Genomic DNA, 14,190 nt, shown 5'->3' on the forward strand with positions numbered 1-14,190 from the left:
TATGGACTAAGTTTTTGTTTCTTTTGCAGATGGCTCCGATCTGGAGCTGAGACTTGTTGGTGGAGGCAGCCGCTGTGCTGGGACAGTGGAGGTGGAAATTCAGAAGCTGCTAGGGAAAGTATGTGACAGAAGCTGGGGACTGAAAGAAGCCGATGTGGTTTGCAGGCATTTGGGATGTGGATCTGCTCTCAAAACGTCCTATCAGAGTTATTCCAAAGTTAAGGCAACAGATACCTGGCTATTTTTAAGCAGCTGTGTTGGAAATGAATCTTCTCTTTGGGACTGCCAGAACTGGCAGTGGGGCGGCCTTAGCTGTGATCACTACGAAGAAGCTAAAGTTACCTGCTCAGGTAAGACTTTCAGTCAACGTGTGAAGATGTCGAATTCCAGGAATGTAAATTTCCAGTAAGATCCTTGAAACTGATGAAAAACATTGGTCCTTATGACTAGCTCTTAGGAAGGAAACCAGAAAATGTCTATTTCATCATGTGTTTCAGATGAATTATATCTTTATAATGCATTTTGTGACTTGGACAAAGGTATGACTTGTTTTATTTTGTGTTTGTTCACTTTAGTTTTTCAGTAATTTTTTAAAAAGATTTAATTATTTATTTGGGAGAAAGAAAGAGACTGAGCAGAGGGAGGGGCAGTGGGAGAGAGAGAGAGAAACCCAAGCAGACTCCCCACTGAGTGCGGAGCTCATTCTCACAACCCTGAGGTCATGACCTGAGCTGAAACCAAGAATTGGATGCTTAACCAACTGCACCACCCAGGTGCCCTGTTTTTGTTTTTATTTAAATAACAATTAGTTAAGGAGCACCTGGATGGCTTAGTTGGTTGAGTGATCACTGCTTGATTTAGGCGCAGGTCATGATCTCACGTTCATGTCAGCCCTGCATTGCGCTCGTTAGGGAAATGAGCCTGCTTGGGATTGTCTCTCTCCCTCAGCCCCTCCCTCACCTTTCCTTCTCTCTCTCCCTAAATGAATAAATAAAATCTTAAAAATATGCTAGTTAACATACAGTGTAATATTAGTTTCTGATGTACAAATAAGTGATTGGACACTTACAAAGAACACCCAGTGCTCTTCACAAGCGCTCCCGTCCATCTCATCGGCCCCACTTTCCCTCTGGTAACCATCAGTTTGTTCTCCGTAAAGAGTCTGTTTCTTGGTTTGCCTCTCTCTCTTCTTTTCCCTATGCTTATTCATTAAGAAACAAAACAATTGAGTCATTTTTAAATCCATGGAAGTATTGAAAGATTAAGGATTAAAATTTTGAAGATAGAACTTAAATATGTGTTTCATGGGAATGTCTCCAAATGATTTTAAAAATATGTTGGATTAACATGCATGACTAACCCTTGGGCTCCATCTTTCTATGTAAGAACTTCTTTTTTCTGAATGCTTTTGTGTATTTCACTGCAACCTCTGTTAGCAGTTCCAAAGTGAGCTGTGAGTTGGCCAGGTTTAAGGAAAATCTCTAATATTTTATACTAATCACATTTACACAAATGCTAACGTTGAAAAGTGATGCCTTCTTTAACAACTGTCAGGTAACATATTGACGTAACGATTACCAATATGGTAAAAGAAAGACTCTAGGGAAAGCCACCTAACAGCAAAACCATTCACCATGTAGAGATGTGGTCATGTGGTGCTCTGTGTCCACTAACCGAAGGCTTTACTTCAGATACATCCTGATCTACACGTGCTCCTATGTGCATTACCTGATGTTGTAAATGGTGTCTACCTCTAGTTACATAGAAATTATCCTCTGATTGGAAAATGACAGTCTTCTAAGGTACAAATCTGAATATACATATCTGCTTTTCAACCATTCTTCTTTACTTTTTAAAAGAGATTTCTTGATTAGACAATATAGTCACATGGTTCACACTTTGTGTGTGTGTGTGTGTGTGTGTGTGTTTAATGGTTCACACTTTGAAACGAAAGTGTAAGCTCTTTCTGAAAGATATCCCCAACTGTCTAGTTCTGCTCTTCACGGGCAACTTCCATGGCTGGTATATATATATATATATATTTGTTTGTATTTACACAATATATCTCCAAAAGAAAAAAATACATATATTTTATATACATATAACATATATATAGTATATATTGTATTTACATTAATATGTATAAATGTATTTATATGTATAATAAATATAATAAATGTATTTATATGTTTAAATGTAAATACAAACAAATCTATATATAAGTTTCATGTCATTTTGTTGTTCAAGTGATGGCATATTTTGTAAATTGTTCTGTACCTTATATTCACTTAGTACAATATCTTGACCATAATTTCATATCAATATTTAAAGACCTTTCTGAAATTACTTCTCTATCAATAATAGTTCTCTTATCTTTTATTATGTGTGATTTTATTTATACTTTTAATTTCTTTTATTAGATAAAATTAGTTTGGTTTTGCTTTTTTTTAATGAACCAGCATTTGGATTTTTGAAGATTAATACTATTTTCATTTTCTAATTCATTATAATTTTTCTTTCTTTTAATTCCTTTCTGATTTCTGACTGATTTAACTTCTTGAGTTCAGTGCCTAATTAATGTTGATTCTTTCCTAGTTCATAAATTCATAAGGAAAACCTTATAGGTTTTCCACTGAGTATACCAGTGACTATCATATAATTGATGAATTGATGCTCTGTGCATCTCAGACATAGATCTTCCTATGACCTTTATGTGGTCATTATGAATTGTGCTTTTTAGTATTGCAGACTTTCCCATTTTTTATGGTTTAATGATTCTTGTTTTGAATCAAATTGTCTGATGTTAATATCACAATTGCTTTATTTATTTTCTATTCTCTTATTTTCAATCTTTCTGTATCATTTTGTTCTAGGCACATCACTTGTATTCATCCTAGAATTCAGATTTATTTTAAAAAGAACTCTGATTGGATTACTTTTTAGAGATGAGAGACATATCTGACCTTAACTTAGTCATATTATGCAACTTTATGTTGTCATATTATGTCTCCATAATATTTTGTCATCATGTATCAAGCTACAACTAACTATGGACTATATTTTCTCTACATAACTTTTCTGGGGGTACTTTGCCTGTATTTGGGCATGTGTAAGCATTATTGTATGTCAGACTGATCATTTTCTTCTAAATGTTTTCCTATGAATTGTATTTTATATTAGTTAGCATGAAGTTTAACAGCAACCAAAAGAAAGCCAAGTAAGAGTGGATAAAAAAAAGTTTATTTTTCTTACTAAAATAAGCCAAATAGATAAGCAGTTTAAAGCTGTTTGTGTGGTTCTGTGGTCACCAAGAAGTACCTGGAGTTGTTTTTCTGCAGTAATTATCAAATCCTGTTGGTCAAGAATGATAAGTTGAGAGGCGACCAAGGGAGCTCACAGTAAACCAGTCTGATAGGCCAGGCTCTGCCCTCTGAGAAGCAGTCCTCTGTCCATGTCCTTCATGGGCCCAAGTGCTATTCTCGGGGCAGTTCCTACTACTGCATGCTCTCCACAGTCATATCTGAGTGTGGTTTGGAGGCTGCACACCTTTCACAACCCACTTTCTGCTGACATCGGTTTAGAGACCTTTGGATTGCTTTACAGGTTGACTTATCATTGGCCGATATCCACTGTCCTCAAAGTTAGCAAAAACAATTCTCCCCAAACTTAGTGCCCTTCTAGACAATTTTCTTTCATCTAATGCCACATGAAAGTAACCAGAGTCAAGAAATGTATTTACAGACTCTGATCTTTGCTATGACCAGCCCCTTCCTCTGAATTTATTGGCTGGTCCCCTAAGGTCATTTAAAACCTAGGGTTTGGGAGGAAAAACAAGACCACAGCCCGGGTCTTGCTGGTAGGCTATGAACTTTGTATGTGGAGTGTCAATTCTATGTTCTGCTAAGCCTACAGTTTTATCACCACCACAGTTTGGGGTATAGGATACTTAGGGTTTTGTTTTTTGTTTTTTTTTTCAGTCCTGCAAGTTCCAAATTATAGATCTCTCATTACATTATGTAGTAGTTGTAGGCAGAACATGTCTTCCTTACAAAATTGGTATTTTTCCTTCAATTTTTTAAAAAATATTTTATTTATTTATTTGACAGCGAGAGAGGGAATACAAGCAGGGGAGTGGGAGAGGGAGAAGCAGATTTCCTGCCAAGCAGGGAGCCCAATATGGGGCTCAGTCCAAGGGCGCTGGGATCATGACCTGAGCCAAAGGCAGATGGTCAACCACTGAGCCACCCAGATGTCCCTTTCCTTCCATTTTTTTTCTTGTAGTCTGGCTACTTCAAGTCTAAGTTCAGCTCTCTCTTGTAAGTACTAGAAGTGGCAAGGAGGATTTATGCCATGCCAGCATTCCAATTTTTTTTCCAGTCTTTTTGTTCTCCAAGTATATCCTCTGATTTTTCAGCTTCAGAGAGCACATGGTTTTCTTTTCAAGGTGACATTTATTCAAATATCTTATCAGGGATAACAAGGCATCAGCTTTCCAATCTACAATATCTGAATTATTATGTATTTTTTCCACCCATTCTGTTCAACTGCATCCAGAATTTAGGTTTTATTACTAGAGCACTTCAGTTGGTTAACATTCTGAATTATTTAGAATTCTATTCAACTGCATCGAATAGAAATCCCAAATATCGAAAATTTGCAGCTGAAAGATGGCCCTCTGTTTACAGAGCTTTATTTTTGTTTGCTAAGCATGTCAAGCATGCTATTTGCCTTCTTTTGTAAACTCTTTTGTTATATTTGTGTATCTTTTAGAAGCTCTTCTACTTACGTGGGTACATAGGTTTTAGCACTCTTCTTGTTTTGCTAGAAATAGAATTTGTAATATTGTTTCTTTTTTGAAGGATTTATGTATTTATGAGAGAGAGTATGGGAGTGCCCACAATTAGGGGGAGGGGCATAGGGAGAGGATCCCAAGCCGACTTCCCACTGAGCTGAAAGCTGGAAGTGGAAATGGAGCTTAATCCCATTAACCATGAGCTCATGACCTGAGCCAAAACCAAGGGTTGGTCACTTAATGGACTGAGCCACCTAGTCGCCCCTGTAATTTTATGTCTTGATTTCTTGGTACTTTAGAAGGCTTCCAGGGGAGAAAATCATGGAAATACTGTCTCTGTGCCTGCCAAATTCAAACTACAAATTCCATTATCTGTTTAAATAATTAGAGTTCTTAGTTGTATAGAGCAAAGGGTTTTAAGGCTAAAAGGGGCCAACGAACTCAAAAAAGCTGGAAGACTAGAAAGATAAAGCAAAAATTTATCTCTGATGTGCAGTTTCAATCAACCAGTCACAAACTGGTCTAAGAAAATTTGCTACAAAATTACTTTGACTCCCAGACATTTTATTTGTGATGTCTGAGTATGGACCACAGAGAACATCTGAACTTAAGAATCAGGTTTTTTTAAACCTATTTTTAATTTTTAGAGAAAGAGAGCACAGGGTGGGAGAGGGGCAGAGGAGGAGGGAGAGAGAATCCCAAGCAGACTAAGCACTGAACACAGAGCCTGATGTGGGGCTTGATTTCAAGACCCGGAGATCACGATCTCAGCCGAAACCAAGAGTTGGTTGCTTAACCAACTGTGCCACCCTTGTATTTACTAAGGTTTGAGAAATAGTTTCTTTTTTAAGATTTTATTTATTTATTTGACAGACAGAGATCACAAGCAGGCAGACAGGCAGGCAAAAAGAGGAAGGGAAGCAGGCTCCCTGCTGAGCAGAGACCCCCCGATGCCAGGCTCGATCCCAGGACTCTGGGATCATGACCTGAGCCAAAGGCAGAGGCTTAACCCACTGAGCCACCCAGGTGCCCCGAGAAATAGTTTTGATACTAGAATGCTTTATACTTCTTCAGAGTCTGGAAAGAAATAAATGATAATATGTTAATGTTTCTTTAAATCATACTGTGTAGTTTATCTATTACTAAACAAAAGGAAATAATTCTAAGGAATTCTTTCTCACATTTTTTCTTCATGTCTTCATTTATTTACTTCTAGAGAAAGAAAGAAAGACAAATTCAGTTACTTATGCCACAGGGGAAGTTTAAATTATTGATCAAAGGAACTAAATCCAGGTACAAAAATCAAATGTATAGCTTCTATGTTAAAATGCAGTCACAGGTTTAGCTGGAAAGAAATCTCTTAAAGGAGTAAATTTTGGATAGTCTAATCATGTACACAGAGTAAGCGATATGAGGAAGCCAATTTATGGTGTAGATTAATGTGTTACTAACAGATTCATGAATAAAGAAAAGCTAGAGTGGAATCTGGAAGTCACTTCTGCATGGAAGAATTTCCCTTTGCCCAGGGTTCAAACACTTTAGGAAAAATGAAAGAAGAGGATATTTATAGAAAGGATCTCTTTTCAAGTGCTTAATAAGTTTTCACCACAAAAGAGATTATCGGTTTGATTTCATTTTTTGGTTTGTTTTGGCACCAGCTATGTTTTATTTTGTTTGAGATGAAGCCAGATGAGAGAGCAAGAGTTCACAAGAAAGATGACTTTGGCTCAGCCTAAGAAACTGCCTTTATGGGGTGCTTGGGTGGTTCAATCCTTAAGCATCTTCCTTCAGCTCAGGTCATGATCCCAAGGTCCTGAGATCGAGCCCCTAAAAGGAAAGAAAGAAACTTCCTTTATTTAAAGGTTTATATCTCTTCCAAAGTGGAAGGGGATCATATGCGTGCTAGCTAATGATATCTTAGAGGAATTTCATGCCCAGATGATGGTTTAACAAGAAGAAATTAAGGATTCAACTCAAGAGTCTTTCATTATTTGTGGGGTAGAAGAATCATATCTGCTTTAAACTTGGAGCTGTGTTTAGAAAGCGATGTGTTCTTCGACCTACATTTGAGTAGAAACTTGCTTTGTTCAAATTTAATGATAAGTGGCAAAATCTTCACGTGCTGGGGTATTTTATACTGCTGCAGTACAGCATATAGTCAGATCTGAAACGTTTTCAGAATCTGGCAAGTGCTGATAGGATATCTGTGTCATGCTGAGACTAACATCAAGGGAATTAGTGCTGTTTGACAGCAGGCATTTCTAAAAGATGTATGTCTTTCAGATGGTCCTTCAAATGCACTTCCTTCCTTTAAAAATTAATTAAAGGAAATAGTTTATATCTCCCAAATAGTTTGAATAATCTCTGAGAATATCAAAAGAAACTCCTATTTATCTTGAGAATTGTACTTGGCAAAGAGTGTTCTTAAAACCTGAGCCCCATTTCTTTAGCTTTATTTCTTCTCTTTTTTAAGATTTTATTTACTTATTTGACAGAGAGAGAGAGAGAGAGATCACAAGTACGCAGAGAGGCAGGCAGAGGGAGAGGGAAAAGCAGGCTCTCTGCTAAGCAGAGAGCCTGATGCAGGCCTCGACCTGAGATCATGACTTGAGCTGAAGGCAGAGGCTTGACCCACTGAGCACCCAGGTGCCCCTAGCTTTATTTCTGGTGTGCCTTTTCTTTACATTGTAAATCCCATCCATACCAGATTATTCATAATTCCTCAATTATGCCGTATTTCAGGACTATAGCCTTTATTTTTTAATATTTTATTTATTTATTTATTTATTTATTTATTTATTTATTTATTTGAGAGAGGGAGAGCAGGGGAGGGGCAGAGGGAGAGAGAGAGAGAGAGAATCCCAAGCAGATTCCCCACTGAGCACAGAACCCCACACAGGGCTCAATTTCACGACCCTGAGATCATGACCTGCGGGTGCCCCTATGACTATGTCCTTTAAATGTGGATCTACAATCGCTTACTTGGCAAACTCCTGATCTCTTTATTTCTAAACTCAGCTCAAATTTATAGCTTTCTCTATAGTTTTCCTGCAAAGCCTCAGACAGAGCTGATGACTCCTTCATTTACTAGTTTCATATCTAACATATAGTTTTAGTTTTGGACTCATCATTTTTTTAAAATATTTTATTTGAGAGAGGAAAAGAGAGATAGCATGAGTTGGGGGGAGGGGAAGAGGGAGAAGCACACTTCTTGTGAGCAGGGAACCTGATGTAGGACTCAAACCCAGAACCCTGAGATCATGACCTGAGCCACAGGCAGATGTTAATCTAAGGAGCCACCCAGGCACCCCTGGACTCATCATTATTTGAACATGTATATCTTCTGCTCACCTGTGTGTTTTTGAGGGAGAGGATGATCAGTGAGAAATTGAGCAGCCCTGGAAAGAAGTAGCTTTTTCCCAGGTACATAGGTTAGGAAATACACTGTAAGTATAGAGCCACGCAAACATGGCATGACCAGGCCTCTTTAAGGCTGGAGCGTCAGGTATGATTGATAAAGTAATAGACATGAGAGCTTTAAAAGTGACAGCATGAAGTATTTTAAAGCATGCTAAGAAAATAATGTTTATCATCTCTAATTTTAATAGGTGACATTGGAGAATCTCCCAAAGCTCTCTCTGCTTCAATTTCCTCAAAAGAAAAGTGGTGATTATAATTCCTGCTCCATAGGAATCACACAGCAAGTGATCAATACATGTTCATTGCTATGGTTATGATTACTATTAGTAGTAGTAGTAATAGTAGTATCTATTTTTACTGATGGACTAAACTGTGACAGAATTTTTAGCCCACATAAATGCCTAAAACATTGTAGGTCCTTAATACTATTTGGTGAAAGGGTAAATTATTGCATAAATAGTAAAGAAATGTTGAATTGCCTTGAAGACAAAAAAATCATGTGAAATACTTGAACATAATAACATGTGCGGGCATGACATAGATTCATTAGAAAGATGGCTTAGAGACAAGATAACAGGATTGCTTAGGACACCATTACAAGGGTCTACATGATATATGAAGACAAAAAAGAAAAAAAACAAATTATATGAAAGTAGTAGCAAAAGGAGCATCTACCTGGGTGGCTCAGTCAGTTAATGGTCCAACTTTTGACTCAGGTCATGATCTCACCATCACGAGAAGCTCACTATGATGTGAGCTGTGCTCAGCGGGAGGTCAGCTTGAGATTCTCTCTCTCCTCCTTCTGTCCTGCCCCTGGCTCGTGCTTTCTCTCCCTCCCTCTCTCTAAAATAAATAAATGAGTCTTAAAAGAAAAAGCAGTAGCCACAAATAAGGAGGAGAAATATACTGGAGGACTGCCAGACCTTGGTGATATTCCACATGAGCTGTGTATTGAGAAGGTCAGGATTCTAGGCTCTGGAACATACTGTCTGCCTTCAAATCCTGGCCCTTCAGGAACTCCCTGTGTGATCTCAGCAAGTTACTACACCTCTCTGTTTCCATTACCCTGTTTGTAAAATTGGAATGATACTAAAAAATTCTCCCCTGAGGAGATTGTAAGGATTAGGTGAAATAATGTTTGTTCAACATTTAGTAAAGTGCCATAAATAAATTAGGTGCTCATTTAATGTTCTCACTGTCATTATCATTATCATTTCTGAGATAAAGAAGTGAGATAAAGAAGTGGTTCGATTTTTAAGTGATTCTAACTTGGTCTGGATATCATTAATTGAGTAAAGAACATTGTGGTCCTGTCAGTAAAATAATTCATTCAATTTTGAACACCTTATGTGCCAAATGTCCAAGTAGATATGTTTATGAATATAAATTTAAAGAGAAACATATAAATGAAAAATATTTATTGGCAGTTAAGAGAAAGTGAGGGAGTTGAGGACAACATTTTGGTTAGGGAATTCATGAAAGGTTCTGGTAAAGTACTTTCAGAGGGGAAGGAGGAGAAAATGGGAGAAAGGAATATCTCATGTATCAAGTTAACACATATCAAAGAGAAGAAGAAATCCCATGTTCAGTTTGAAAACAGGAAGTATATTGCAACACTATATTTAAAACCATTCAAAAAGGTTGGGGCCAACACCAGACAGAAGTAGGTAGAGAAATGAATATAGGCTAAAAAATAAAGAAGATATATATATATATATATATAATCTATGGTCTCCAGTGTTATGAATAATGTAGACAAAATATTAAAAAGAAAGAGTTATCATGTTTCTAGGAATGGCTGAGGCCAAGAACCAAAGTTCTAAAATTCTCTCAGATGAATTGGTCCAGTGAGGAATAAAGACATCTAGAATCTGCTAGGACAATTCCAGGCAGAAAAGCCAAGGCAAACAAGTATGGAAAATCATTAAACACCCCAGCATCCCCTTTCCACTCCCATCATGAAGGAAAATCGAAAAATCATGACATTTCTCATTCTTCAGCCCACAGGGAACCCAGACTGGTTGGAGGAGAAGTTCCCTGCTCTGGGCGTGTGGAAGTGAAACATGGTGACAGGTGGGGCACCGTCTGTGACTCTGACTTCTCTCTGGAAGCTGCCAGTGTGCTGTGCAGAGAGTTACAGTGCGGCACAGTCATCTCCATCCTAGGGGGAGCTCATTTTGGAGAAGGAAATGGACAGATCTGGGCTGAAGAATTCCAGTGTGAGGGCCAGGAGTCCCACCTTTCGCTCTGCCCAGTAGCCTCCCGGCCCGATGGGACTTGTAGCCACAGCAGGGATGTTGGAGTCGTCTGCTCAAGTGAGACCCAGAGAACATGTTGCTGTTGTTCCTGTGCTGTGAGGAGGGCAGGGTTAGGTAATTGCAGACATCTTTTTAAAAGCCCTATTCTCCTTCCAGGATACACAGAAGTCCGCTTGGTGAATGGCAAGTCCCAATGTGAGGGAAGAGTGGAACTCAAGATACTTGGAAACTGGGGATCCCTCTGCAACTCTCACTGGGACATGGAAGATGCCCATGTTTTGTGCCAGCAGCTCAAATGTGGAGTTGCCCTTTCTACCCCGGGAGGAGCGCATTTTGGGAAAGGAAGTGGTCAGATCTGGAGGCACATGTTTCACTGCACGGGGACTGAGCAGCACATGGGAGATTGTCCTGTCACTGCTCTGGGTGCGTCGCTGTGTTCTGTTGGGCAAGTGGCCTCTGTAATCTGCTCAGGTAAGAGGATGACGGACCTCTGGTGACGAACCTTTCTCGTGGTGGTCAGCCATCAGAGCCAGTGTACTTATAGGGACAAAGAACAAAAGAGAAAGGGCATGATCTATTTTAAGAGATCATGAGAAATGTGCCAGAACAGTAACCTCATGTGTCTTTTTAGAGGAAAAGTACACTTAGTTTTCACAAAACTCATAATTACCTATCTGGTGCTTACCATGTACCTGCCCTTCTCAAAGCATTCCCAACCTGGTTGACCCACCACCATCTCCTCTCTCTAGAGCTCTTTGTTCTCAGCTCATCTGTCTTACACTCTATTGGGTCTCCCTTCCACACCCTAACTTCTTTATATCTTGTGTGACTGAGCAGTTTGGTGTTTTCAGGAAATCAGAGTCAGACCCTATCCCCGTGCAACTCCTCATCTCTGGACACAACGAGATCTATCACTCCAGAAGAAAGTGGTGTCACTTGCATAGGTGAGAATCAGTGACCAATCTGTAAAAATGATCTCCATCCTTATGAAGGTGTTTCATTAACATTTTATTTTCTCTTTCCAGGGAGTGGTCAGCTTCGCCTGGTAAATGGAGGTGGTCGCTGTGCTGGGAGAATAGAGGTCTACCATGAGGGCTCCTGGGGCACCATCTGTGATGACAGTTGGGACCTGAGTGATGCCCACGTGGTGTGCAGACAGCTGGGCTGCGGAATGGCCATTAATGCCACTGGCTCTGCCCATTTTGGGGAAGGAGCAGGGCCCATCTGGCTGGATGAGATGGACTGCAACGGAAAAGAATCTCGCATTTGGCAATGCCGATCACATGGCTGGGGACGGCACAACTGCAGGCATAAGGAGGATGCAGGAGTCATCTGCTCGGGTGAGTTCTATGCCGAAGCTCTGGTCACAATGACTCAAGAAGGACCGAGGAGGAGCCAAGGGGAGTTAGGGATACTGGACTGAGAATATTTCCTAAAAAGCAGGTTTAGAGGGAACTATTTCTTGAGTCAGGGTCCCAAAGTGTAGATTTGATTAATTAATTAATGCTACCCCAAGTGCAAGGCAGTATAACATCAGAAAGAGAAAAATACAGAACTGGGCTTGCCTATCATGAACATGACAACAAAACCAAAATCAAGAACTTTTATGAATATATATGGAACTATATTCAGCACACCACTTGTATCACTGTATAATGTAGATTAGAAGGGACAAGAATAAATCCAGCACTACTTCTATAGGGCAAAAGATAATCACCATTCCCAAGTAATTTTCCATGATAAGCAAATGAAACTTACTTGTTGTAGGAGCAAAAATTATCAAAAGACCCCACTGCTTTTATTCTGTATACGTGGCAAGGCTTAAAAACTATTGTGAAGTTGAAAACTGTACTCAGTGGTGATATATTGGGACAAACAGAAATATGACTTTGTTACTTAAGGAAGTGAAAAATTCTATATGCCAGAAGTGATTTGATATCATTCGCATTTAATGACATAAACTGGCAGAGGACATATGCAGCCAACTACAAAGAGTCAGAAAAGGAAATGTTTCATTTTAAGGTGATGTGCACAACATTGGTTTTAGTGTCTGAGTATCTCACTAAATTTTAACTATCAAAAGACCTACAAAAAGATTAATGAAATAAGTTTCTTGAGGCTAAAACTGCAATAATTTAGGGAGAAAAATCCAAGCTATGCAATTGATATAAAAGGCTCCGAGCCCTTGGTTAAGATTTAGAAATCAATTTAGAATCATTGGTGGCCTTCTAAAGAGGTCCCTAAGCACAAAACCCAATACCAGAACACCATAAGCTATTTATAGAACCATACTATATATTTAGTGTAGAACATACTACTTTTCACCAAAATCTACTAAATCATCTAGAAGTTACTAAAGAATTACTAATAATTGACATGTTGTACCTAATTTTAAAGCCATTCTCATCTTAAAGGGAGGGAGCCCTGTGAATCTTCAGAGAAGATGTGAAACCACTAACTCTGTATTTCACCCCAGAGTTCATGTCTCTGCGACTGATCGATGAAACCAACAGACACAGCTGTGCAGGGCGTCTGGAAGTTTTTTATAATGGAGCTTGGGGCAGCGTTGGTAAGAGCGGGATGTCTGCAACCACCATGGAGGTGGTATGCAGGCAGCTGGGCTGCGCGGACAGAGGAGACATCATTCCTGCATCTTTAGACAAGCCAACATCCAGGCACATGTGGGTGGACAATGTCCAATGTCCGAAAGGACCGGACACGCTATGGCAGTGCCCATCTGCTCCATGGAAACAGAGAGTGGCCAGACCTTCAGAGGAGACCTGGATCACATGTGCTGGTGAATATCCTTTGGCTGATATGAGAATTCCATTTTGTAATTCCACGATCATCTTCTGATCTCGTTTAGTAGGAATGAATAACATCTGCTACGTATTCTACCCAGTTGGCGTAATTCTTTTCATTTAATTCAGCTTATAGGTATTCAGGATCATGGATTAGTTGTCCAAAAAGCATTACACTTCCCATGGTCTTCTTGAAAGTTTTTATTTAATTGCTTTCTCAGAGAACACATGAGGAGCAGAAAATAAATAATTCAGTAGTTGAATATTAAACGGTCTACCTTACCATTCTAACTTTTCTTTCAAATATTATCTTGCTTTACTAATGGAAGAAGAGAAGCAGTCAAAAAGATCAGTCCTGAAGTATTTTGCCATTCTCCATCTTCTTACACTGGAAGAGGTTTTTTACATACCTGGCAGTCTCCTAAATCATTTTCTTTTTGAGAAAATTAACATTATACCATGTTAACTTCATTTATTTCACATTTCCTGAGTCACACTAATTTTCTTTTCTTAAAAAAATTATTTATTTATTTGAGAGAAAGGGGGAGAGCAAGCAGGAGAGAAAGAGAGGGAAAAAGAGAGAGAGTGCGCACCAGGTGGGGAGAGGCAGAGGAAGAGGGAAAAGCAGTTTCCCTACTGGTTAAGGAGCCCAACTCGGGGCTCGGTCATAAGACTCTGGGATCATGACCTGAGCTGAAAGCAGACACCTAACCAACGGAGCCACACCTAACCACGGATGCCCCCAAACTAATGTTCTTTTTTTTTTTTTTTAAAGATTTATTTATTTGACAGAGAGAAATCACAAGTAGACAGAGAGGCAGCCAGAGAGAGAGAGAGAGGGAAGCAAGCTCCCTGCTGAGCAGAGAGCCCGATGCGGGACTCAATCCCAGGACCCTGAGATCATGACCTGAGCCGAAGG

The 14,190-nt window shown here is 39.2% G+C and overlaps 1 protein-coding gene across 8 annotated transcripts in view; it reads left to right on the plus strand.

Annotated features, from left to right (window-relative positions):
* CD163 (CD163 molecule) overlaps positions 1–14,190 on the plus strand; it is a 35,933-nt gene that overhangs the window by 10,482 nt on the left and 11,261 nt on the right. For 6 of the 8 annotated variants that reach the window (XM_082742548.1, XM_082742544.1, XM_082742547.1 and 3 more), the window contains exons 6-11: positions 30–350; positions 10,213–10,527; positions 10,627–10,941; positions 11,322–11,414; positions 11,496–11,810; positions 12,947–13,267. In XM_082742548.1, the coding sequence (XP_082598674.1) occupies positions 30–350; positions 10,213–10,527; positions 10,627–10,941; positions 11,322–11,414; positions 11,496–11,810; positions 12,947–13,267 (1,680 nt within the window). Of the gene's footprint in view, positions 1–29; positions 351–10,212; positions 10,528–10,626; positions 10,942–11,321; positions 11,415–11,495; positions 11,811–12,946; positions 14,010–14,190 lie in introns of all 8 variants that reach the window. The other 2 variants (XM_082742550.1, XM_082742549.1) reach the window with 1 other exon arrangement.

This window comes from Mustela nivalis (genome assembly GCF_964662115.1).
Source record: "Mustela nivalis genome assembly, chromosome: 7".
In the NCBI taxonomy this organism is placed as follows: Eukaryota; Metazoa; Chordata; class Mammalia; order Carnivora; family Mustelidae; genus Mustela; species Mustela nivalis.